General features: G+C 45.2%; 1 protein-coding gene across 1 annotated transcript in view; it reads right to left on the minus strand.

Moving 5' to 3' along the window:
• Positions 1-2,031: 2,031 nt before the first annotated feature.
• Positions 2,032-25,635, minus strand: part of RNFT2 (ring finger protein, transmembrane 2) — a 24,911-nt gene continuing 1,307 nt past the window's right edge. The window contains exons 2-9 of the mRNA XM_009072366.1: positions 23,682-24,160; positions 22,726-22,802; positions 21,082-21,182; positions 18,482-18,635; positions 9,010-9,159; positions 4,293-4,358; positions 3,149-3,250; positions 2,032-2,166 (exon numbers count right to left, since the gene is read on the minus strand). Coding sequence (XP_009070614.1) covers positions 2,032-2,166; positions 3,149-3,250; positions 4,293-4,358; positions 9,010-9,159; positions 18,482-18,635; positions 21,082-21,182; positions 22,726-22,802; positions 23,682-24,160 — 1,264 coding nt within the window. The remainder of the gene's footprint in view (positions 2,167-3,148; positions 3,251-4,292; positions 4,359-9,009; positions 9,160-18,481; positions 18,636-21,081; positions 21,183-22,725; positions 22,803-23,681; positions 24,161-25,635) is intronic.

Genomic DNA, 25,635 nt, shown 5'->3' on the forward strand with positions numbered 1-25,635 from the left:
CAGTTTTTATTTCCTCTCTAAAAGTAACTTCCTTGCACAGCCCTCAGTGTTTTCCCATGGAAATCAACAGTTTCGCATCAGCTGTCATAGGGACTGAAGTTTCCCATGTATGTTCTCTGATGCAAGTGTCATGTTCTATGAGAGGGTAGAATTGTCCTCACTCCCCCAAAAAAGACTATAAGAATGCAAAGAATATTCCCAGACTTTCCCTTTGTTTCCCTTCCTGATCACCAAATAAATAACAGTAATTTTGAAGCAGTCTATCCCACACACTTTGTAGCGCTGGGCTCCTACTGACCTTTTCCTACACTTCTCCAAACACATTTTTCAGGAGCATTTAGGAAAAAAATTCAGACTTAGAAGTGGCTTTTCGAACAGCTCACAAGCAGATACCCCAACCTGATGGATCACCTGCACTGCACTGAAACCCAACACTGAGGCCTCTCAGGAACTGCCCATGGAATCAGTCACCTTCCCTTTTCCCAGTGAATATACCAAACTGTCCCACTAACAACACTCTTATTTCCTCTGTCAGCTTTGCTTCCTGCCTTTCTGAAGTCTCCTCCCCCATCCCAGAGAGGCTATTCCCATTGGAGATAGCAACCAGATTCCTTGGCTTAGTTCTCCACTTTCACAGGATCCATTTGATAAGAATCAAATCACTTTGGTTGGAAAGTAAAGCTTCTGCTCCTGTATCTCTCAAGCCAGATTTGGCCTCTCTTCCCTGCTCAGGCTCTGCCTCTTGCCATTCCTCCTCCATCCACACTAACTGTTGCTAACTGCACACATCTCCAAAGAAATAGGGAGCCTTAATGCTGTTCCCATCAGCTCCTGTTTGCTTTTATTCTTCCCTCTGTGCAGTTTCAGTCAGCACAGACACATAGGCTCATCTGCCCCAGGTATTTCTTCCTGATGAACTGCTCAGGTGGGACTGTCACGGCCATTTCCATGGCACTGGGTAGGGAATGCTGCAGTTCCTAGTGAGACACATTCCAGGAGTGCAGCAAGAGCAGAAATGTGTTGGTGGCAGAAAGCTCCAGAGCACACAGCAGCTCCTGCAGGCACCTGCTGCTACAGCCCCTCAGCAGAGACCAACTGTGGCTGCAGGGAGGCTGTTAGTTCTCCACTCACACCCAGGGATCTCCTTCCTTGAAGCTCAAGGCTCCAGTTTTCCCTTCCAGGCTGTGAGTGGCACTGGTCACAGCCAGCCAGCCCAGCCTGGAGTGGAGACACTGAGTTTGTGGGATGCTCTTGGTCAGGAGCTGGAATCTTCACTCAGACAAATCCAACTCGACTTCAATCTATCCCTGCCTCCTGCTGTTCTCCCTACATACTGGGAATTCAGAAAGTCTCACCATGAAAACTAAAGAGGAAAAACATTCCAAAGAAAAGGCAGTATCATTTCCAGCTTTACTAGCATGTTCCTTCCCAAGTTCCCTGGGATTTCATTAAGATGACACCACGTGCCATTTGTGACATCAATTGCACAAACAGAGCTGTTGGGAAGTGACATTTCTCCAACCCCAACGAAACTTTGGGCATGAGGTTCTGAAGCAGTTTGGGAAGAGTTCTCAGAGGTACTGTAACAGCAACTGTGTAATTCCATGAAGTTATGGATTCAGGGAATGTAGGGCCATACAATGTGAGACACCTCAGCAGAGGCTGAGCCAGAGGACAGCTCAGTTTCAGCACCTCAGGTTAGACACATGCAATCACAGTTCACTTGCCTTGTACACACAGTATTTGTCTATACTAAAAGCACAGGAAACCAGGGAACATCCCAGGCAGTTTATAACCATGTAAATTCAAGAAAAATCCTTGGCTATAGCTTAGCCATGGAGTTTGCCACAACATAAACCACATCTTCCTTGCTTTTGAGGATAAAGTTTGTGGCTAGCAACATTCTGTTGGCTCCTGGACAAATAAAGCTGGAAGGAAGAGTAAGACAACAAACACACAGACAGCTAAGTAGGGGCACAAGATCACCAGATTTTCCAGCTTCTCTCCTCTGCACATATTATCCCACTGGTATCAGTAGACCTGGAAATGAGCAGAGGTGGTGCCATCCTTCCAGCACCGCAGGGTCTCCACGGTGACAGAGCGACACAGAGGACAGGTCTTCTCCCTGTCGAACCAGAGGCACAGGCACTCCTCACAGAACACGTGCTGGGGAGACACAAGGGCATTGTCACCACCAGGCAGGAGCTCCAGCCTTGTCACTCAGTGTGCACAGCCACGAGGCAGTAGGGAGGGATTCCAGTGCAGCTGATCCTCACATGATATGGAAAACAAAGCCCAGCACTCCCAGTACATCAGTTTGCCAAAGCTAGTGATTTACTGCTCTGTCTCTTAATACAGCATGAGAAAGAAACATCAAAAGGCTGGTGACTTCCAGACTAACAAAGTACCTGAGAGGGTTTTCTACCACATTTGCATCCTCAGTTCACTGAGTTATTTAAGTCTTTACTGAGCTCAACAAGCAACTGAAGAGCAAATCTTGGGGAAGCATCTCCAGCCTTGCCAAGAGGCCTTCAGCAGCCTCTGGTTTGTTAACAGAGTCCATGGCAGTGTGGTATAAGGGGTTTTCTGGCCCCAGACCAGGAGTGCACCATTCCCCAGAGTCTGCCACTCTTAAACTATAGTTTTTGCCAGAGTATACCCAATGAGTAACATGACAAATCCCAGTTCCTGACAGTGGTGACCAACTTGGACATGCAGAACTGCATTCATTCCATGTGTTCCAATGCCACACCATGATTACATGGTGCTGCCCCAGTCCCTGTGCACCCTCCCAGGCTCAGGCTGGATCTGTGCCCCTCTCTCAGCACTTGCTCTGACTCCTCAGTCTCCCCAAGGGCAGGTAAAACACTCTTGCATTCTAGACCCAAGACCTGCACTGCCAACTGGCACTCCCTGGCCTACAAGGCTATTTCCATCCCAGAAGCTATGGTTAGTCCCCAAAGAGTGGCTCAGCTGCCATGAATCACTGGTTATCCAGAACAGGGCAATAAATATCCATCAGGATCCTGATGAAGTCCCAGTAAATGACTTTATAAGTTCCCAGGCTGACTGTGCCTCTCCCCAGCTGCTCAAATTAACTAAAGGAATGCCAATAGGGGAGTGTGATGTGGGAAGCTCAGGGTCTTACCTGGCACATAAGGATCAAAGGCTCCCTGAATTCTGCTTGGCAAATGGCACAAATGTCTCCTGCCTCACTGCACTGCTGGCTGGTGGCACGGACTCCGTAGGTCTGTGAGGGAGAGGTGGGGAAAAATCCCCATGTCAAAGGATTTGAAGGCTAAGTGTATCTAAAGACACTGCTTTGCACACCCAGATTCCCTGCACGACCTGGGAAGGACACTGGTGTCATGTCACTCTGTATGGGGAAGGGAGATCTGGGCCCCAGAACACAGAACAGAGGGAGTCTGGTGCTCTGTTCACTCTGGTTTGTTTTCCCCTCGAGCTGACTCCATCTTTTAGTGCCTCCACTTGTGCAGCAATGATAATGAAATTTAATGAGCTCAACAGGGAGCTGAAAGGATTAATTCAGCATCATTTGCAGAGGTGTTTAGATAGTGGGAGGTATTATTAATAGCAAGTTAGACAATAGAAGAAAGAATAACAACAGCAGCACCCACGGGCTGCCCATTTTGCTTCTAAATATGTGGAAGGTAAATGTTGCTTCTCCTATTGTAACAGAATTAGGGGAAATAGAAACATGCTGAGGAGAAGTGACCAGCTCAAACCCACAGAATAAGCAAAGTAAGATCTAACAAACTTCAGTGATATTGTGTTCCTTTCCTCTACAGTCTTTGATTTTACCCTTTTAAAATGTAAATCACAGTATTTCACTGCCACAGATCTAGATCTCAGTCCTGTGTAATGCAGTGCCTGGGATATAATGCAGTGCCTGGGATAAGTTCTGTGCACTGCAGGATCCCTTTTAATGTCACTGCACATCAGGCACTACATGCTTCTAGTTAAAGAAGTCCTTCTCACACTCTGCACTACAAAGTTTTGTAAGCTCCTTGAAGTTTTGGCCTCAGTGGATTAATCCATATTATACAGAGCTTCCAATCAGACAAAACAGGAACAATCTCTTACTACAGCTGGGACAGGGCAGTTGTCAAAAGGTTCCTAACATCCCTGGCAGGAGATAACAGCTTATCCAGCCATGGGATGACACATTATTTTATTCTATGATCCTGATACACTGAGTAATTTCCAACTCCATCATCCAACAGTAACAGAGTTTCACCTCTGAAACTGCTCTAATATCCATAACCACTTACCTGGGGGGTGCAAAGGACCTTGAGTGCCTTCCGGACACTTCCCACACGGCCACAGATGTCAAACGACTGCAATAAAGACATCCCAGGTCAGATACTGCCCACAAAATGTGTGTGTACAGTCCAGAAACTCAGGAAATGGTGTCTCCACATGGATGCTTGGAGGGGAAAAAAGTAACAATGGTGCCAAAACAGATTTCATGGTGATCATGAGATGTGCAGTAAATGTGAACTGACAGTGGGGAAGGGTCGCCAAAAATCCTCTGGTAACAATGGACTGCACATCAGGGGCTTTAGAGGACAGAAAGAGGGGCAGACACCAGGGTTGTGGTGGGGAAAATTGCCCACTAAGTAGGGAAGGGCTAAAATTCCCATTCCCACCCTGAGAGCTGAGTATCCAGAAGCCCAGAAGTGAGAGTAGGGAACACTGCAAGTAGCTCAAGAAAGGGAGGGAAGGGAGGTCTTTTCAGGTGGAAGAGGCAGGAAAGGGATTTCCTCAACCTCTAGGAATAAGGGGATTTCCAAGGTTTTGTGGCTCTGCCCCAAAGCTTGGCATTTCAGGAACTAGATGCCATTATGGAAGAAGTGGGAATTCCTATCCTGCTGCAGAGTGATTTAGGGAGTGCAGTGATTAAATGCCACCAAGAATGGTCTAAGGAATGAGGAGCAGGTCTGAGGCTGAGTTTGTCACAATCACCTAAAGAGTGAGAAACTTCCAATGCCAGGAAGGGAGTGCAGACACCCAAAAGTGGCCAACAGCAGGGGCAACATGGGGTCCCTTTCCTTCCCCTCCCTCCAATGCCCAGCACACATGATGTAACTGCATCTGGTGAGCAGAGCTGGTTCTGGGCTCCTCATTAGGGACTAAAAGCAGTTCAGAGAAGGGCAGAAAATGAGCCTGCAGAAAATGATTTCTGAAAAGAGTCTAGAAGACATCTATATTTACAGCTTGGCTGAGCAGTACAGAAGTGGGGGGAAAGATGTGAAAACTGCCTATAAGTATCAAGGGGCTGAGCAAGAGAGGAGACACTAAGCATACTTAGAGTGAAGATGTGGCACTACTAATAAAAGGGAAAATAGCTTGAAAACCCAATCCAGTATGTCAGCTCTCTTTTCCCTATCTACTGGCAGAGCACAGGGAAAAAGACACTATGAACTAGACACGATGTGAAGAAGTAATTGTGCAGAGAACAGCCCTGCACTAGCTGGAGATGGGCCTAATAGCTCAACAGGACCTTTTGTTTCTCACCTGGAGGGCAGGGGAAGATGTGATACAGCAGGTGCAGAGCTGGACTAGCACTACAAAAGGCACCAGAATGCCTGGAGTTGGCTTTCTATTGTTGTTTTTTTTTGGTTAGCATGATTAAGTGGGCTCACTGCAGGGAATGCCAATGAGATCATCCTGCAATAGATGTGGAATCAAATGAAGGCACCAATAATGCTTCCAGTCAGCATGTAAAAAGGCTCCCAGGGTCCTTCCAGTAATGTTTCCAGTCAGCAACTACCACTGGAGGCTGCTGACTGCTACACACCTTTCATCTCCTAACAAGGGTCAGGATCAGCTCTTTTCCACAGCTTTTGCATACTATTTGAAGGGGTTGGAATGGAGCTTAGAGATCATCCAGCCTCAACCCCCTGCCCTGGGCAGAGACACCTCCCACCAGAACAGGTTGCTCAAGGCGTTAGTCAACCTGGCCTTGAACACTGCCAGGGTTGGGGCAGCCACAGCCTCCCTGGGCAACCTGTGCCAGTGTCTCACCACCCTCACAGGGAAAACCTCTGCCTAATATCTAATTCAAATTTTCCCTCTTTCAATTTATACCCATTTTCTGGTTGCTTTGCTTATATCATGGCTTCTAATGCCTTTCCTCTGTTGTCTCCTCTTCTCCCAGTTCATATTCCCCGTTCAGTTTTTCCTCTCTGGAGCTCCCTGTGCCCCCAAAAGCTGCATGTTTCAGTAGTCTAACATCCATTTCTCATCCCTACACTGAAGTGTGTTACCTCACTCACCATTCCATAACAACTGAGTTACAGACAGTGAGTGCTTCTGTTCAGGATAAGGAAAAATAAGACCTGGATGCTCTTACTTGTGAACACCTGGGATTTCTTCACCCAAATCAGAGGTTCATATCTACACAATCCAGCTTGAGATGAAGACAGCTCCCATCAGCTGCACCACAGACCTTCTGGAAGTGATCCTGCCCTTTGTATAGGGGAAGGGGATGCAGCCCGAGCTAAGCCTTGGATTTTTGCCAGGAGCACAGAAGCTCTCAGTGCCAAATTGGCTTCTGTGGTTTTTCTAATGTGGTTTGTGGCTTCGCTAATGTGGATTCCTTTGGGTATATTTTCAGTGTCTCAGGCAAGGAATTAGACCTGCAACTCTTGTGACTGTAAATGGGATGCACATACCTCATACTCCATGATCTGTATTGGAAGAGTGTACTCTCACTCTTCTTTCACTTCCAAGCAAAGTCTCTAGTGTGCAGAGGGCTAATCCTGACCTGGGCACATCTGTGGTACTCAGTAGCTGCCACACAATGTCATGGGACATGTTCCTGGACCCAACACCCTTTGGCACTTACCCCTCTGATGAATTGGATGAATTACAGGAAGGAACATGCATGTTACAGGCATGGGCTGTAGCCAAGGCACTTTCACTAAAGTGTGCCCCCCAGTCCTGGGCCTAAGTTATAGTCAGTGCTGGACAATAGTAGTCCTGTCCTCACAGAGCTTCTAAAGAACAGATCAGCAGAACTTTTCAACGTGAGGTTGCTTTTCCAACCTGGATTATCATAACACTATGTATAAAGACTTCATAGTACAGAAACATTCAGTTAACCCAGAAGTAACTGCTCACACCTGTGTCAGGGCCCTCAGTGCAGTAACAGACCCTCATGGCCCTGACAAGCCTCACCTGGGCTCTCCACCCACAGTGCCTGCCCATAGGCTCAGCACCTCTATTTAAGCTCAGCCCTGGAAACTTCAGCTACTGTTTAAGCTGTGTTATGTAAGTGCTAGTTCCCAGTTTAGCTATGCCTAGCTATAGATACCATCAGTCTGGACACTCCAGCACATGGATTGACCTCCCACTCTCAGCTTGAGCCCTACTCATTGCTATGGCTCTGCCCTGCAGTTGCTGGACTGTGTCTGATCCTGGCTGCCACTGCCAGGCCTGATCCTCACCTCTGGATGGATCTTCTGGCTCGTTCTTGGACTTGCCTCACCACCTGAAGATTTTGGCTCTTGCCTTGTTTGGGTGCTGCAGGGCTGGGCCCTGGCTGGTGAGGCCCCTGCCTTGCCAGCTGTGGTTCTGAACTCCTCCAAGGAGCAGAAGCCTCCACTGTTACTTTGCACTATGAGGACTTCTCCATGTGTAAGAAATGGCATGTGAAACTGCAGGTAAGCATCCCTTTTCCTGATTGTGCTGGTTTTGACTGGGGCAGAGCTGAGTTGAGTTCCTTTAGCAGGAAGGGACAAAGACTATTTGAAATCTATCGTTGTAACTGGGATCTGTAGACCTGACCTCACAAGCCAAAGAGGCATGGAAGGGTTGGATACTGTTATCTAGAGTGGACCCAGGCAGTGGCATCTCTGAAAGAAGCAACAACCCTCTCCCACAGTGTGGAGTAAAGAGCAGGAAACACAGAGCTGAGAGAATAGATGGGTGTGCAGGGAGCTGAACTGGTCTCAGGTGCTTCTATTCTGGCACTATTTGCTCTGTTTCTGGCTTGATCTCAGACCTGCTGTGACCAAACCACTTCACTTCTCATGATCTCCTCGGCCTATTTTGCTTACAAGAATTGTAAATTCCTAGACAGGAGTGGTTGGATTGCCCCATTCCTGTATAACATACAGCTTTAACTACAACCATACATCACGTAACAGCTACTCAGTATTGCTCAGCCCCTCTGAGCTGTTTTTAGCTTGGATATGTTCTCTCTTCCCCATTCTTCAATTTGCTTCTGCAAAGCCATAGGCAGAGATGGGTATCTGGGCTGCAGCAAGCCCAGTGGCTTACCTCAGAGGGATGGGGAGCACAGGTATAGCACTTTGCTTCAGCTACTGCCCTGCCCCTGGGCAGGGGTCAGCAAACACAATTAGAAATACAACTATTTCTAGACCTCTTTGTACTATTAACATTATTATTTTTGAGGAAACATTAGTTATTCCTGTCCATCACTGAGATCCTGGACTTGCATCAGCCACACCAGGACCTAGAATGGGGCAAAACTAACTGTTTTATCCAGGCAGGACTTGGATGCCTCTCTCTCTCTCTCCCTGCAGCACTCAGTGCTGTGAGTGACAGAGAACCTACCCTGCCTGGAAAGGCAGAGGAAGGCTTAGAGAGAAACACTTAACTCTGCAACCTGCCTTTCAGTGCTGTACCTGAAAGTCTTGAAACAGCTGACCATCTCTCCAGTACTGCTCCCCCAAGGTTCCTCTCCCATTCTCCTCCAGCCTTTATAGAAAGGTATTAGAGAGCAGCAATGACTTCATAAGTCTGATGCAACACCCATGAGCAGCCACAGATCTTCCTAGCTCAGCAATGCCCACATGCTGGTGAAGCAAAATGCCTTTGGCAATTTGCCGTGGTGTCCCAGCTGCTGCAGCTTCCTGCCTGGGTACAGCAACAACCAAGAGATGTTTGTTCCCTTCAGCTCTGATGCTTTCTCTGCTCTTGTTACAGCTCCCAAGAGGCTAGTAATGAGGTGGTACTCACCTTGCAGAGGCTATACATGATGATCAGGATTCCACCTAGGAAGTAACTGCTGGATGGATCATCTCCCATAATGTATTTATACCACAGCTGGATGGGGACGAGGGAGCGGAACAGCTGGCTCAGCTCCTCAATAACCAGATAAAACTTCCCCTGTAAAACAGCCAAACAAGTGAGACATGACTATTATCAGGAAGTCCAAGAAGAGCATTTAACAGGTGCAGGGCTTGTGTTCACTGAGCACCTGCACACTCTGTTAAATGGTGCAGAGACCAGTGCTCATGAGATGCAGCTTTCTCTGCAGCCAATGGATAAATGTCACTTCATTCTTTCCATGTTCCTCTTGCTCTGTCACTTACCCAGATATGCTCCATTTCTGAATCTTTAACTTTAGAGCAGGCTATGGATACACTGTGTATCTGGACAATGTTGCTGAGCATTAACAGCAGAGGCTAAGACTTACAGGGATTAATATGATGTAAATTGTAGATGCTATTAATAATGAGACAAGGAAAGCAAGGTAAATCTCTTTAATTTTATACCCCTGTCTGAAGGTACAGGGATTAAATGCAAAGTGACACCAGTCTTGCTGACAGCTCTCTGGATAATCCCAAAGAATCAAACTAATTATCTGTTTGCCAGAGTCCTTCCCCTTCCACTCAGGTGTGTGTTGGCTCTTGCACAGTGCACAGATGCTGAAAAAAACCCCAACTGGTGCTGAAAAAACCCCAACCCTCAGGGCATTTTAAACTCCAAATCCTTTCTGAGGACTTTAAGGAAGAAAAGGGGGGGGGAAGGGGAAGCATGCTGGTTGAAGAAACTCAAAGAATGGGCAGCATCATTTGTAAACTTTCACTAAAGCAGTCCCTGCCATCCTGGAGAAGGAAGCTTTTTCTTCCTTGCAGGACATCTGCAGGGTAACATAGTCTTCCTCTTGGCTTACTACAACCACGAGGTGTAACTATGAAACAGACTTTTTTTTTCATATGTGACTTCTGTTTTCAAGCACCTAGGAGCAGAGAAGCAGGCTGAATAAGGCTATGTAATTTAGGGCCAGCCCCAGCCTTAATGAGGACCTGTTTGTGTTCTGTCCCACACTGTTTAGAAGGCAGAGCTGGTGGCAGGGCACTAGGTCAGGGCCAGCTGTGAGCCCAGAACTGTGCTCCATCTGCAGTGACATTATCTGCACTGAAAGATTTGGGTTTGTTGTATCAAAATTCTTTTCTTTGATAAGCTCCTGGAGCAGGGGAAATTCCCCTGGAATTTTGCTGTGTTGTCCCAGTTAGCTTTGTCATCAGTGATGTCATCGCAGGCCAATCACTAATTGGAGAGCTGGGATGAAGTCCTCGCAGCCGGCGAGGCTAGGCAGGCAGCGCCCGTCCCCGGGGGCTGGGATGAGATCACTCGCAGGCCATCCTGCTGCACCGAGCAAATCCAATCCTTCGGAGAGCTCTGGCATGCTCATGATCTCATTCCCCCCCTGGGACACGGAGTGAGGTCACACCAGCGGTTGCTAACGGACCTGAGCTGCTTTCTTCCTCTCCCCCAATCCCCTCCTCCTTGTTAATCCCAGGTGGCATCACATAGCAAAAAACCAGTAACGGCAACAATCTGGGGTCCTAAATGCAAGCAATTTATTAAATTAGCAGCGAGGTCTCTCTCCAGCCTCGTGATTCAATGCAATCATCGTTTATTTCGGGAGCTCCTGTGACAGAGGGTCGCAGCCTGCTAATGACTGTGCTGTCACTTCCTTCCCTCCACAGCCAGCTCTGATGAAAGCCATCAGCAAGCTAAAGGCAGCAAACTGTTTGCTTTCTCTGACTTGTCCCTCCCACCAGGCTCACACTCCTCATCTTTCATTGATCCTTGCTTCCCTAGCAGCTGGGCTGGGACAGGTCACTGCTTGCTTCCCCATTGCATCAGATGGAACTGATGGATCCAGCACCTGGGGCATCAGAGCTGAAATTCTCCTACAGGACAAGTTCTGAGGCACTAAAACACTGAAGTCCACAACAAGATGTAAGAAGAGATGGGTCCCAGGCAGCCCTAGAGGATCAATGGGCTATGGAGCTGGCAGTGGCAGAGTGTGGCTCTAAAGTGAACATGCAGCAAGTGACAAACACAAACTTCAGTTGTCTAACCACATCTCCGCTGGTCACAAAGCTTTCATAATTCCTTCATCTCGTGCAGATCTTCAGTTTTCAGTGGTAATTGCAGGCAGCTAGTCACTTGGTAACAGCCTCACAAGAGTGAAGTTAAGCTTAAATGGATACATCCCTCCATCCAGCCCATTAACACCACCCATTTGACCATTAACAGACCTGTTGATAAGCTTAGAGTGATTCTAGGAGGAAGGAAGCAATACAAGGGCAGCCGAGGATCATTTAGAAAAGAACTAGGAAGTGCTTACAGAACTCTAAGTCTTATCAGGTATCTCAGCCCTCAGTACACCACTCCAGCCCTTTTTTAAACTAGGAAAAGTGCCAGAAAATGAGAAGTAATTCTACACAGGGCTGAAGCAGAAGTAGGATCTTCCTCCTGAGCCAGAATCTTTAACAACAAGGATTGCTCCCTACAGTTTCAGCAGCAAAATGGAGCTGTCTGACAGATTAACTTACAGCAGACAGCACGCACCACTGGTAAGCACACTCAGCATACCTGTCTTGCACTTCTCAGCTTTGTTATATCTTGGCTATCTAGGTTACAGTTTTCAATGTCAAATCTTTGTCTCCAGCTGTATTTTGTCTGAAAAAATCAGCTATGGTGTTTCAGCTATTTCTCTTCAAGATTAGAACTGTGTGTTATATTCAGCACACACACAATTATTTCTCTTGTGCATCTGACTTGGAACAACAGCTTGAAATAAGACAAGGCCTTCCCTCTGTTAGGTGACTCTTCCTAATTCATGCATGTAAATCTGGGAATCTTCTCTTGAACACACTGTATAGAGACTGAACAGCTCACTAAGATCAGCAAAAGCTATTTTTGGTGAGCCAGCCCCAGAGCATGACTGGACGGTGAAGGAAGCAGCCCTGCCCAGCAAACTGAACTGCAGAGATTGATAGGCTACTACCTGAAATCTTGTCGCCTAGTCAGGGCAGAGTTAGGTACCAGAACAGAGCCTCTGCTCTCATCAAGCCCTTGTAACAGGCTGGAGCGAAGCCTGACCAAGCCAATGAGGAGGACACTGCTGACACTGCTTCCTTGGTAGGTCAGTTACTGTGGGAGCTCACAGTCTGCTACTGCTGCTATCAAACCCTCCATCAGCACATGTGGTGAAGGGCTGTGCTGGGGATCTAAATTTAGCAGCTCTGCTGATCAGCCTCAGATACCACATGGTGGAGTTTTCACTTAGTCAGTGACTCGGGTATAATCCCCATTTCTCTGTACCTCCTTTACCACACGAAGACCATTTTTACACTTCTAGCATTTTGAAAGAGGAGACTTCAGGATTTTGATACACCTTCCCTCTTTACAAGCAGTGTTTCAGTGTGTAATGTGTGAGCACATGCTATTTCTGAGCAGAGGGTGAGTGGTACCCATTAAACATGTAACTTCTTAGTATTTTGTAATATCCTCATTATTCTGTGGCAGATCTGTATCTGATCCCTTTGTGCTATTGGAGCTCTGCTCAGAGTAGCACATTTCTAACATTTCTACAGTCCCTTTATGACCTCACCACTATAGAAAACACTTTTAAATCCCCCTTATTTTCACATTTCTGGCTGGCCTAAGGGACAGCTATTCTGTGTCGTCTAAATTAAAACCTGAGACCCAAAAAGATGAAGGTCAAGGTGAGGAGGTTGTTTTCATGTCCAAGATGACATGTCTGGGATTAGACTTTCATAAAGCACTTAATTTTACAGATCATATTACCATTAAAAGCTGAACCACTGACTTCAGTTTGCAGCTGTACATGACTTTTCTGGAATTACATAGGAATTATTTGGCAAAGTAAAGGCTAGAATTTAATTCTCCAGTGTAGCATTCAACTTGAACTTGTAGAATGTGCTTCCAATGGACTCTTTGTTTTCTATTAACTTTCCAGTTGCTAGAACAGCTTCTTTCAGTATCTCACCTTCATCCTTGGGGTACAGTACACACTGCTGATGGAGGGAAGAAGACTCAGAAAAATAACATGGAATAGTGTAATTAAAATTGAATCACAATACCCACACAGCAAAAGGGACAAACTGCAGCTGCAGAAGCAATGCTAATTCCCACACAGCCTAACTGAGCCTTGACTTTGTGGTCTCTTTTGACATAAGGCTTTGCATAAGTGCATGTGTGCCTCCCCAGAAGGAAACAGGCAGGGTAAGGTTTTACACAGCAGAATTAAAATGGGATTCTAGAGAAGTGAGAGAAGTTGCAATGAGGCAACTGTAAGTTGTGATTAGCACTCAAGGGAAGTTCCAAGTCTCACTTGCTCTGTTGCCAGCAGCATTAGGACATGTTCTGAAAGAGGAAGATGCTAGAAAAAACTTTTGAGACCTGCTGGCAATTTGGATCAGAGGAGAGCAGGCTCTGCTGAGATTTCAGGTCATATTGCCAGTATAAAAAGGTGTTGGGTAGGAGCAGTAAACAGGATTGTGGCACAGAAGATGCTGCTAAAAATCCATGCAGGACTAATGAGGAGTAATTTCAAGGTGGGACTAGAGGGGGAAATGAGAATTTCAGTGCACTGAAAGTTACGTCTTGGACATCTTAAACTTGAAAGTCAAATTTGGAAAGCACCTGAGAGCAATGATTCTTTTAAAGTTCAGTAGCATGTTAGGGAGGGGGGCCGAAGAGTCCCCATTCCTCAGGACCTGGCCTTAAGCTTTAGTTACTTTTTCTTTCATAAAGAATAAATCCTCTTCTTCTAACTGGGACACCACACCTGTCCCAGGCTGCAGTAGGGAAAAGTCTGTGCAGAATGTCATGTAGTTTCAGAGCTTGGGAGGATCAAAGCTCAGATTGCTGTCCAAGAAGAGTGAATCTGTTTCTGAGTGAGTTCCCCCAAGGAGCATCTAAGATCTGAATGCAGAGGGTAATGAGAGGATGGGCTATCACATATCTAGAAACACCATTTTAGCCACAGTTAGAGAAGATGAGGATTAACTTGTATTTTACATAGTACAAGAGCACAGACAAGGAACAGCTTTACCTGGATATTTTTTTCTAAAACTTCATCCATGTTCCAGCTCCCAGTGGTTTATCTAATGCTTCGGTATATTACCATCAACATTTAGTGGACTCAAATGCTCCAAGAGGCTTTTTTTTCTCAGGATGCTGAAGGAATATGGAAAGCTTAGTGTGTCAGATTACATGGCAGAGCTGTAACCATCTATGCTAGGAAATATGATGTGCACCTAAAGGTGTCTAGTCCAAAATCCAAGTGTAAAACTGTGTAGAGAATAGCTGTCACATACAGGCCAAGTTTTCTCTGATCAGATTTGATGAGATGGTACTTGAAAAATAAAAAGCACTAATAAAACAAGCAGTCAAATAACCATCAAGCAAGTATCTTCAAAGATGCAGTGAGCGGCTGGCAGTGATCTCTGGATATACCTGTACCCTTGTGACTGACACCATTTAAACAGCATAAAGAAACAAATTCACATGAGTAATGTCAATCTTGCCACAAAACCTCATTTACAATGTCTGGGTTCAGCTTTCATACAAAGCTCACAAGTGTTAATTCAATAGTAATTTCCTGCTATGTTTTCAACAAGCCAATGTTAGTTTTTCCTTCTGAATTTTTAACCTTCTGGAAATGCAGCCCCTTAGAACTTGGCTGCACATCTGTCCTGAGCTTGGAAAAATTTTTACTTAGGGCCCTTCTTATATACCAGTCTGGAAAAATGTCCTAGGTATCTTCTCCCCTATAGAGACAGGGATACATATATAAAAGAACTTGGGATACCAGTTCTACAGTTCTTTTTGGTTTGGTTTTCCCCCCCTCCCCTCATGCTTCACTCCATTCTCCAGGATAACCAGCTCAGATTGCTGACAGCAGCATGAGGAGGGGATGGGAGACTTGTAGGCACCTGGGATTTCCTAAGTGAAATATTTGGCAACTGTGTCTTTTTATTATTTATTTCCTTATTTTGAATTCCACCCCCCTCAAGCTGTCATTCCTTAGCAGTGAAAATGAAAAGCTGCCATGTATGTGCGTACAACAATGGAGGCCTCTGCAGGCCACATGGCTCCTGCAGTTTAATTTACTTTAATTCATTTTATATTGAACCAAATGATCTTATTTGCCTCTTTTTAATGGAGAGCCTTCAGCATGCAGGGTGGGAGCCAAGCCCCCCTTCCACAGAAATGATGAGCCCAGCTGCTATTGAAACTTGTCCTCAGCCTGCCATGCCCATCACAGCTCCCAGGGGAGCAAGGGACACCTTTAGCCACAGGTGTCATCCTTCTCTTGCAACCTCCACTGACTCCAGAGAGGTAAGATCACAGTCTGATGTTGGGGTTACCTTGCTTTTCCTGGATTTTTTTTTCTCTCCTATTCACAAGGTCTCTCCCTGCTTTCCAGCCTGATTGTAGTCTCACAGCTTCTCTTGGCATCTGTTTTCCAGACTGGTTGTGGACTTGGGAAAGTCTGGGACTATTCTGTCAAATTTGCAGTCTTCTCCCATTTTTTGGAGGAGCTGCTTGCAGAGATGTTCTGTGTCTGAGTTATTCAAGCTTGGAGAACTCTGGCTAGTTGTACCTTAATAATATACCAGCCCTAATGCTTCCCACTTCAGGCACTCATGATGATATTTATTGCATTCTGTATTCTGATTTCAGAGCCAAACATGGTTTTTTGCCTTTCAATTTCAGTTTGCTTTTTCTCAGTCAAAGCATAAACTGATGCTATAAACCCAAATGCTATCTTACACCAAAAGCTGCCCTTCCTGTGATGAGCCATCCTAGGAATACATGAACCAGGTGCTTTAGATGGGGAGAACTGAGTGCTCTAGCCCAAGTTTCTAATGTGTTCACTGTCCAAATGGGAATAAGCATCTGACTGAGGTAAGCTTAGTGCTATTCAGTATTTTAATTATCTTGATGGAGCAGAGTAGGCTTATTAAATGTACAAAGCTGACACTACCCTGGGAAAGGCTACAAACACACTGGAAAGAAGGATTGTAATCCAAATTCATCTTGACAGACTGGAGAAATGGTCTGGAAAACAGGGTGGAATGAAGACAGTCCAGAAGAGAATAATAAGATCTGGAATGAATGATCTCTGAGAAAAGACTCAATTAGTGTTGTTCAGTCTACAAAGACTGAGGAGAGATAGAAAGACTCTGTAAAAGAAAGAAAACAATCCAATTTTGCTTCACTCACAATGGATACAAAGAGGTAAGAGACTAAAAAGAAGGATATTCAGAGGAGATGCTTTGTACTAGAAAGGCTATGCAAACATCAGTGACAGCCACACAGTATTCAGAGACCAGAATCTCAAGGAGCAGCATGGAAAGTCAGGCTAACTATGGAAGTGCCTTTGAACTTCCAAAACAAGGAAAATCTGAAGAGCCTGCTCAGAGGTTGAGTGCAGAATGACCCAAGTTCCTCATAGCTCATCCATGGGCAAGTTTTACAACCTATTACTGACTGCCAGCAAGAAGGTACTGCAAGGAAGCTCAAGATGAAATACCTCTGTCCCATTCAGAGCTACGCTGAACTCTACCCCTGACAGTGCAGCAGTCTCCACTCCAGCCCTGTGTTAGGGGAGGTAGAGGCTGCTGTTCTCAGTAGCTATATTGGCACAAAAATGATCACTGTATGTGTATACATGTTGAAAAATTCTAGCTCTACTCTGAGTCTAATTTCTATTTCTCCAGCCTTGCTACCATTCAGTGACAGCTACCCAGAAGGTCATAAACTCCAAGCTGGGCTTCAAGTAGAAACACTACTATGAGCACATGGAGAAGGAGAGAGTAACTTTGTGTCTGGCGTTCTAACTCAAGCAAAGCTTACACTTAAAAGAACTCAACTGGAAAATAAGCTCTGTGGCATTGTGCAGACCTGCAGAAGTCAGCTGGGTCAGCAGGCTCAGAGGAAGAGCTCAGCTATGTGGGTACCAATTACAATTTCTATAGTGTCCTGTGGTTCTCTTGGAGCACTCCCATCCCAGTTTGATCTTGCTTAATTTGTCACACTAGATCTCATCCCTGGTTGGCTTAATGGATGCAGTGTAGAGTGGGGGAGAGAAACAAATCCAAATCCATAGTGATAGGTAACAGCAGTCTCAGTTGTCAAGGGACAGGGAGACCATCAACAACATCCTAAGACAAAAAGGGACTTAAAAAAAGTGAGAAATATTGCTATCCAGAAAAAGGTATTAAAAATGAAGCATCTGTGCTCTGAGTCATTATAGGCCCTTGACAGATGTGGTCTTACCAGCCTCCCACTATAGTTGCAAATAAAGACCCCTTCTCTTTCTTCTCTCCAGACAAGGATTAATGAGTACTTGGGATAGCTCTCAGACAAGCAAGCAAAGGCTGTGAACCTTTTCCAACACTGCAATTTATCTTGGGAAGACTATTCACATCATTTCTGCCTCCCTCCCCAGGCTGGATTATGCTCTGACCTAGCACATTAATCTCCCAAAATATAATAATAATAATAGAACAAAAAAAAAAAAGCTGGACAATTGCCAGAAATAAATTAATAACCATCTCAAATAGGCCTGCTGTGCAGGAACAAACTGCTCAACTCCCCTGCCACCCATGTCATTTCTAAGCAAAACTATTCCCAGTTTTGATATCCCCTTAAGTGCCCTGCCTGAGACTTTGCAGCAATTAATGAAGGTATCTTGCATCTATGCAGTGCCTTTCATTCCAACAGCTGCCAGAAAGTTCCTTTACTGAATGCAAATAATACACATTGCCACGTTTGCCCCTGACAGATCTGTACAAGTGAAAACATATGAAAAGGTATTTCAAGAGAGAGAATGTAGTGAGAAAGTTTCAAAAGTTAGCCCTGGTTTAGATATGGTTTCATGAACATGTAGTTATGTTAAGCATTTAGTTCACATATTTCTTCATTTATGGTTAGAACTGGTGTTGTCCTTTGTGGCACCAGGAGATTCAATTTAATCCTGTTACTTCTTTGACCCAAGTGGAAAGCCAAAGAGACAAATACTCGCAATTTCTTCCCATTCAGTGAAGAGATTCATGCTTCAGAAATATGTATGTACAGACATTACTCAGCCAGCAAGACTCAACTGCTTTCCTGGTTGACTTTCTGCTGTTGGTATCTAGTCCTTCTCAAGCAATGCTTACCTCATCTCTGGACTTTAACCCCTTGCTGGTACTACCAAACCCTTGCTCAGATCTGTGATGGCTCAAAACCCAAACCTCAGTACACAGGTGACTTTCTGCTAAAGTTTCATCAAGAGATTTTATTCTTCTGATTCTTCTTTCATGATGCAAATGTGTTGAAAGGTACCAGATTATCAATGATAAATGTTTGTGTGTTAAGAAGAGTCTCCTACCTTTGACTTGACAGCTAGGATGATCTTGGGCAGGGCCACAACGAGGCATTTCAGTGCAATGGTGAGGTACTTCAGCACGAAGTCAGCGATGCCCACGATCCACATGAGGTCAAAGAAGTCCAGTCTCTCCAGGTTGGGTTTCAGAAATATAAGGCTGGAAGGCATGAGACATCAAAGCTCATGTACCAATAAGGAGAACCTCACTCAAGCTTCTTGTATCCACTGCTGGCTAGAGAGAGCCTAGAAACTCCACTGAACTTCAGGGCAGTTGCCAAGGGCAGTAGGAGTAAGACATGCAAATTAGTCCCACAGTTCCTCTGGGCTTCTTGATTTTGTTCTTGCCCATTTCTACTGAGGTCAGCAGGTTTGCCCACTGTCACAAAACATGTACAAAATCTGTTTTGGAAGGCTGTAGTCTCCATCCCCTGCACTTCACACTGCACCAGAGCCCTTGGTCTGCAGATAGTGCCTTTAGTGCACAGGCTTGTTCACAGATCTGACTGCAAAAGCTTATCCTGTGAAGCCCCAGTCAGCAGTAGTTATGGTTCCTTGGGGAAGTCATGGCCAAACCAACAGCCCTACATCTCCTGGGGCTGGCTTGCCACATGGCCAGCAGTGGAACAAGCTGGTGAGAAAAGCAGCAGTGTACTAGACATGGCAGAAAGGTCAGAACTTAAGGTGTCTCATGCTCTGCCACTGCCTGAGGCAGAACAAGAGCTGGGTTGTGTTCATTAGCAACTCTTACCTCAACCAAAGATCCAAAAAGTAATGCCCCTTATATGATATCATTGCCTGGGCTGAACATTTGCTCTTTCAAAAAGAGGAGTCTAGGAGAGCAGAACTTCACAGAACAATGGGCAGGAGCTGCTGACCTGAGCAGCAATGAGGACTGGATCCTACTCAGGCTGAAAAACTAGAATTCATCTTCAGGGCATTTACCTACTAAAGCCACATAGGAGAAAGCAAAACCTTAACCAAAAAAAAAAAAAGCAAAACTACAATAACCAACCCAAAATGAAAAGCCTGAACATGAATTTAAAATACTCACAACACTGGCACAGCACAACAGGTAAAATAACACCCTAAAAACAGAAACAGAATCAGAAACTTTACCACTATTCATGCACTAGAAATGAGAAAAAAAAATAAATCAGGAAATTAAAAATAAGCCAGAAAGAAACAAAACTGAAGCAGCTATTTCTAATTTGATGAGCCTACCTTAAGAATAGTCCCAGGTACTCACATAGCAAGGAACAGACACAGCAGCCTGAGCATGACACAGCAGGAAGCACAACACTCACAGGGACAGGGCTTCTCAGTGGAGCTGCTGCCCAGCCTGTTCACTGTTACTAATGCCCTAAACACTGTGTAAAGTGGTCCCAACTAGCTGAAACCCTTTTATTTTAGATGATCTATTCTTTATTTTAAACTAGTTCCATTTGTGCTTTTACCCTTGACCACTGTTTTAGGGACAGTTTCCTTGTGGTGCAAACAAATTCCTTCTTCATGCTCTCCCACTTTTCTAACATACCTGTTTCTTCTCTTCCATTCCCTTCCCACAAGCCCTACATGCTTGGATCTCCCATTTGGACCCACACACTCAAGCCTTCTCATCTCTCCCTCTTTCTAGGAGCATTTACGTACACAGTTTTCCAATGACAAATATATACATTAGGGGCAATTCCAAAGGATACCAGGGTTGTGGGTTGACCTTGACTCTTCCAGGGCATAGACAGTATTGGTGGGAAGAAGTAGGGAAGCAATAAAGTAAATGACAGACAAACCAGACCAAGAGCCATGTAGAAATAACCCAACTGATGGACATTACACACATAAAACTTCAGGCTGAAAATACAAAGTCCCATTCAGTGGGACAAAGAAAACTTTCCTTAGGAAGGTAATTCATGCTGTTTTAGCTGCTAACATCAAAAACACTTTCTCAAGTAACTAGGTTTGATACTGCTCCTTTTTTTCCTATTTGTTCTACCAACATACCCTTGCTTAAGTTCTGTACCTTTGCTTTCTATCTGGCATTATTCCTATCTGCTCTATAATAAGCAGAGATAGTGCTGAATCAAATCCATTAGTATGAACTTGTCTGTATTTGAAAACTGCTTCAGTCAGGATTTGAAGGGTGAGGCTATCTTACTTCAGCCCCAATTGCCTCCATGTCTTGCAGCCACTGAAGTAAAACACTACTATTTCATCTCCAGTTTATCTCCTGTCCTAGACTCAAAGCTTGAGAGACTGAAAACAGTACATGAAGAGGAAAATCAGTGGCTCAGCTTCTCATCCTTATGCTCTTTGGGTTCAGTCACAATGGAAACTCAGAGGTCCCTCTTAAAAAGTACCCACCCTGCTCTGACACATGCAGTGTACACTCCAGCCCATGTACACACTGGTTATGCCGTTTATTGATAGGAGCATAGTCCACTGGTGAAGTGACACACACATTCTTTTCCTCCATTGAAAGATATTACAAAGATGTGGCAAAGACAGCAGACACTTTAGGCGTGTACACTTCCTCCCAGAGGGCAGGCAAAGTGGGCTTCCCTCTTTTCCTCCCTGCTTCCATCACGTGCCATGTAAATAGTGCCCACCTGTTGTAGAGCTGCTGAGAGCTGAACGTGTACAGCAAGTACAAGGTGTTTCCAGTGAGAAAGGCCAGGATCCAGAACACAACCAACACTGATCTCTTCTCCTAAGCAAGAACAAGAAGTAGAGAAGATAAATTTCAAGTCTCAAATTTGCACTGAGGCTTCAACTGCTGAAAAATGCAAGACCAACCCAAGGGACACAAATGGGTGACTAAGTGTTCAGTGATTAGTTTATTTAGACAGGATTAAGACACAGAAGTAGCTGGTAGGTAAGCACATATATCACCACAAGCAGAAATGGCTCTCGCTCAGCTAACCTTTCAAATAAAGTCACTTCAGAGAACTTAATTGCAATACACTGGTGAATGTGACAGCCTAACTTGCAGAATGCAATCTTCAGTCCTGGAATCTTTCTTGGGACATCTAAATTCTCCTGATAATTAAAATGCAGTATGACAAGCAGATGGAAAAAAGTCAGTTCCACATATTGTCCTAAATTCTGAGCTGTTTGGAGTGGCACTTCATCAGAGGAGTGTTTTATAAATAGATCCAAAGTCAGAGGAAGGCGTAGCTAAACCAAATACAACATAACCCATCACTGCATGCAGCACATGTGAATGTTATCTAAATGCATGGAGGTTCTAGAACGTGTATTTTTGATTGAAGAAATAATGAAAGGGCAAAAGAAGTGCAAATTTTACATTTCAAAACACACAGAACATTATAGACAGAAGCTGGATGGCAGAAGATCTTGGCCTGGGTCTTGGCCTGGGGTAATTCTGGAGAGTAAATTTTCCTCCTGGGAGGAAAACACCCACTATTTTTCCTGGTAGCTGATTTATTAGGAAAATAGGTCTCTGTAGCTATTCAACAGCCAGGGATGTTGGGCTGAGATTTAAAGCAGGCCAATTAAGGGGCACACTGCTGGAAAGACAGAGGGGCAAAGTGCAAGGCAACAGCAATCTATTACATGATTGTGCAATTTATCTGTTCATTCAGCATTGTATCACATTTATCCCACTGCTGCTGGTGGATACAAGCATACACTTGTGTCACCCATGTGAACTTAACAATAAAGCAATTGTCTTCTGCTTTTAGTGCTGTTGAACTATTCTCCTGACACTGAAGATCATAAGACCTGGAAAGATCTGCTGTTTCTGTATATTCTAAGCACATTATCAACAGAGCATTATAAAGATACTAACAAGCAATCTATCTACAAAATCTTTCAGCTGAACATCTCAAAACATTATCTAAATGCTAATGAGTTACATTTCATCATTAAGGAGTGAAATGGGTTTCAGCACCTCTGCTGTACATAATGGGAAAGTATGGCACAGAGGAGTGCTGGAATATGCATTGCCAGTAAGTGGCAGAGGGAGATGCAGATTACAGCATCCCTGACCTGTCCCCTTGTTGTTTTCTTATTCTACAGTTCCACAAAAAAAAGCAGGATAAAAGCTGTGGGAAAGTATCAATGGGGAGAAGCAGGAAGGCAGGATTATGGCACAGTACTCTTGTTCTGACAGATCTGTACACATATAAATACACTCAGCCCTACACTCCAAAGGAAGGTTCAACATAGGTGCTGTTTTGTACACAGAGAGTGATACTGCCAGGGAACATAAGAAGGTAAAATGGACTCACCTTCAGAGCAACCTGTTCTCGGAGTGTGGAGTTGGCATAGGCGAATGTGCTGGCCATGCCAATGCACACAGCAATCCCTGCAGGGAAAGGCACTGTCACAGTATGGAATGCTAAGCAGGAGCATCTCTAGTCCTAAGCCATGTGGTATCAGCATCTCAAGTTTAGGAATAGCATTACTGACTGATATTACTGCGTGATGCACTGGGAATGTCAATACACAGGAAACTAAACTAGGGCTGTATATAAAGTTCGAATTCAATCTAAAGCAACATGCAGCACTGCAGTGAGCACTTGCCACCCAGCCCAGTGCACACTCTCTGTCCTAATGGCAGGTTCTGTGCCGAAGGAGAACACAAGTGGCTGCAATGTGCCAGATGTCAGTATTACAATAGCAGTTCAGTGGAGGAGGGCACACTGTCAACACCATATAGGAGATCAGATCCGAAGACCGAGATGTTGCAGACATGAATCAAACAAATCCTGGCACAGGCTGCCCAGGGAGGCTGTGGCTGCCCCAAGTTCAAAGCCGGATCAAGCCTTGAGCAAACTGCTCTGGTGAGAGGTGTCCCTGCCCAGGGCAGGGGGTTGGGGCTGGAGGATCTCCAAGGTACATTCCAACCCCTTAACAGACTACGCATTTGAATATGTTCCTTTCATGCTGGACACTGTCACATGGGTAAATGCATTGGACACCACAGCCTGATAAATCTTCCTAACCACCCTCTAACACAAAGTTCAAAAAGGATGGATACTTACCAAGAGGTGTCCCTGCCCAGGGCAGGGGGTTGGGGCTGGAGGATCTCCAAGGTACATTCCAACCCCTTAACAGACTACGCATTTGAATATGTTCCTTTCATGCTGGACACTGTCACATGGGTAAATGCATTGGACACCACAGCCTGATAAATCTTCCTAACCACCCTCTAACACAAAGTTCAAAAAGGATGGATACTTACCAAGCTTGTGCTGGAAACAAACTTTAGCCAGGAGGATCAAGATGAAGGGAAGTCCCTTCTGCAGCCAACCAATCACAGCTTTTAGCTCTGAGAGAGCTGGGGCTGGAGTTCCAGCCTGTTCATCACTGCCCTCCTCTGCGTGCCCGTGTCGGTCCCCTCCGGCCATGTGCAGCAGGGATGAGCCCCTGTGGTGGCCGTGGTGAAAGTGATGGGACGACTGGCGGTGGTGGAACGGAGCTCCTTCTGCACGGCTGCTCCCCTCCTCCCTCGGGGCTGGCATCTGGATGAACACCTCCCCACCCCCTGCTGAAGAGCCCAGCACCAAACCTGACTGGAATGGTGTGGCTGTGATGGAGCCCGAGGGGATCCCTGCCAGGCCTGAGAACAGCTGTTGTGGTGAGGGAGCTTCAGCCTTCAGACTTTCAAAAACTCCACTTTCATCCACGCTGGTTTCAGAACTGACTGTTTGGCTCCGGTTTCTGCAGGGGATGGAGATGAGAGAAAAGGTCTTTTAGCCCAATCCTGATTGTTAGTCATTCAATAGTTCCTCACAGAGTCAGGTCCCAGATGACAGTTGCTTTTCCCCCTATGTGCTGTTGAAAAGTCCCAGTGGCAGAACTAGAGGCCAGTAACCAGACCCCTAACATAAGAGCAGAGAACCTCTCAAGTCCCGATCAAAATGCATCACTTTGTTAAGCTAAGGAATGAAGGCCCCAAACACCCTGTTTACTTTTGGAGGAACCAAAGATATAACACATCTGATACCAAATTCAGCATCTTCTGTAATGATTTTAGTATTTAAAGAAAAATATGCAAACCCCCAAGAGACTTGACACAGCACAGGCAACACAGGCCACATTATACACAAATTAACCAAGCTAACTCAAAGCAATGACCTATCACAGAATCTTCTGTCTTTATCTAGGGATGATCACCACCTGCCCACTGATCGATTACACCAGCAAGAGACAGAATCAGCTGGGGACTAGAAGCCTTGAGAGCTGCTTGTGTGTCCCTGACCTGACAAATATTGTAAGTGAAGGTTGTGCACATGGATCAAGAGAAATTATTTTGATATTCTTGGCAATCTGGACATGAATGTACCCAAATTACTAGACACTGGACAGAATTGGTTCTGGCACTGATTCTTTCCTGAGCATGTTGGAATACAGCCGGATTCCAAAAAGAAACTCTAAATACTTTCATCCTAATACCAGAAGTCAATAGGTTTTCCTCACCTGAAGTCAATACTGTGGTACTGAGATGAATACATGGAAAGTTCAGATGACATAGGACAATACAGGGAACAAGTAGCACAATCATTAGGCAGCAAATGCCTGGCAGACAGCAAATACCTCTCTAACTTGCAAAAGGAGAGTAAATAATAAATAAAGCTCAGCAAGAGGCAAAGCCCACAAACAAGGAGTGTTGTAGAGCTCTGGCCTCTCTTGATTTTAATCTCTGGAGATCTCTAACTTTAGAAATAGTGGTCACAAGCTGAGACAGCACATGGAGGTACATAAAGGGCCCCTAACCTTCTCTCTCCCATGGGTTCAAAAGCCTCTCCAGGCACCTTACAGGGCACAGAGCACTGCCTTTCACCTCACCCTGGAGACAGCCTCAAACCTCTCTGGGCATACCTTCCCACTAAGCAAACTCCTAATAAGGCTTTTTATACCTACACCCCATTTCCACTGTCTCTCCACAGGCTCCAGCAAGGAATCAAGTCAACAAGACATTGCACACCTCTCTCTGGTTCAAAATATTCAAGCAGATCTTTGATTTTACACCTAACATTACAATTGAGGGATGTATACACAACACAGGGACATAATATGACAGTACTTAGGTCTGGGAACATAACAAACCACTTGGGTGGAACCCAGTGTTACAAATAAAGACGGAACTATTGTTTGGAATAATACTACCAGGATACTTGGCTATGCTTTCAGCA

The sequence above is a fragment of the Acanthisitta chloris genome, unplaced genomic scaffold, assembly GCF_000695815.1.
Source record: "Acanthisitta chloris isolate BGI_N310 unplaced genomic scaffold, ASM69581v1 scaffold30413, whole genome shotgun sequence".
Lineage (NCBI taxonomy): Eukaryota > Metazoa > Chordata > Aves > Passeriformes > Acanthisittidae > Acanthisitta > Acanthisitta chloris.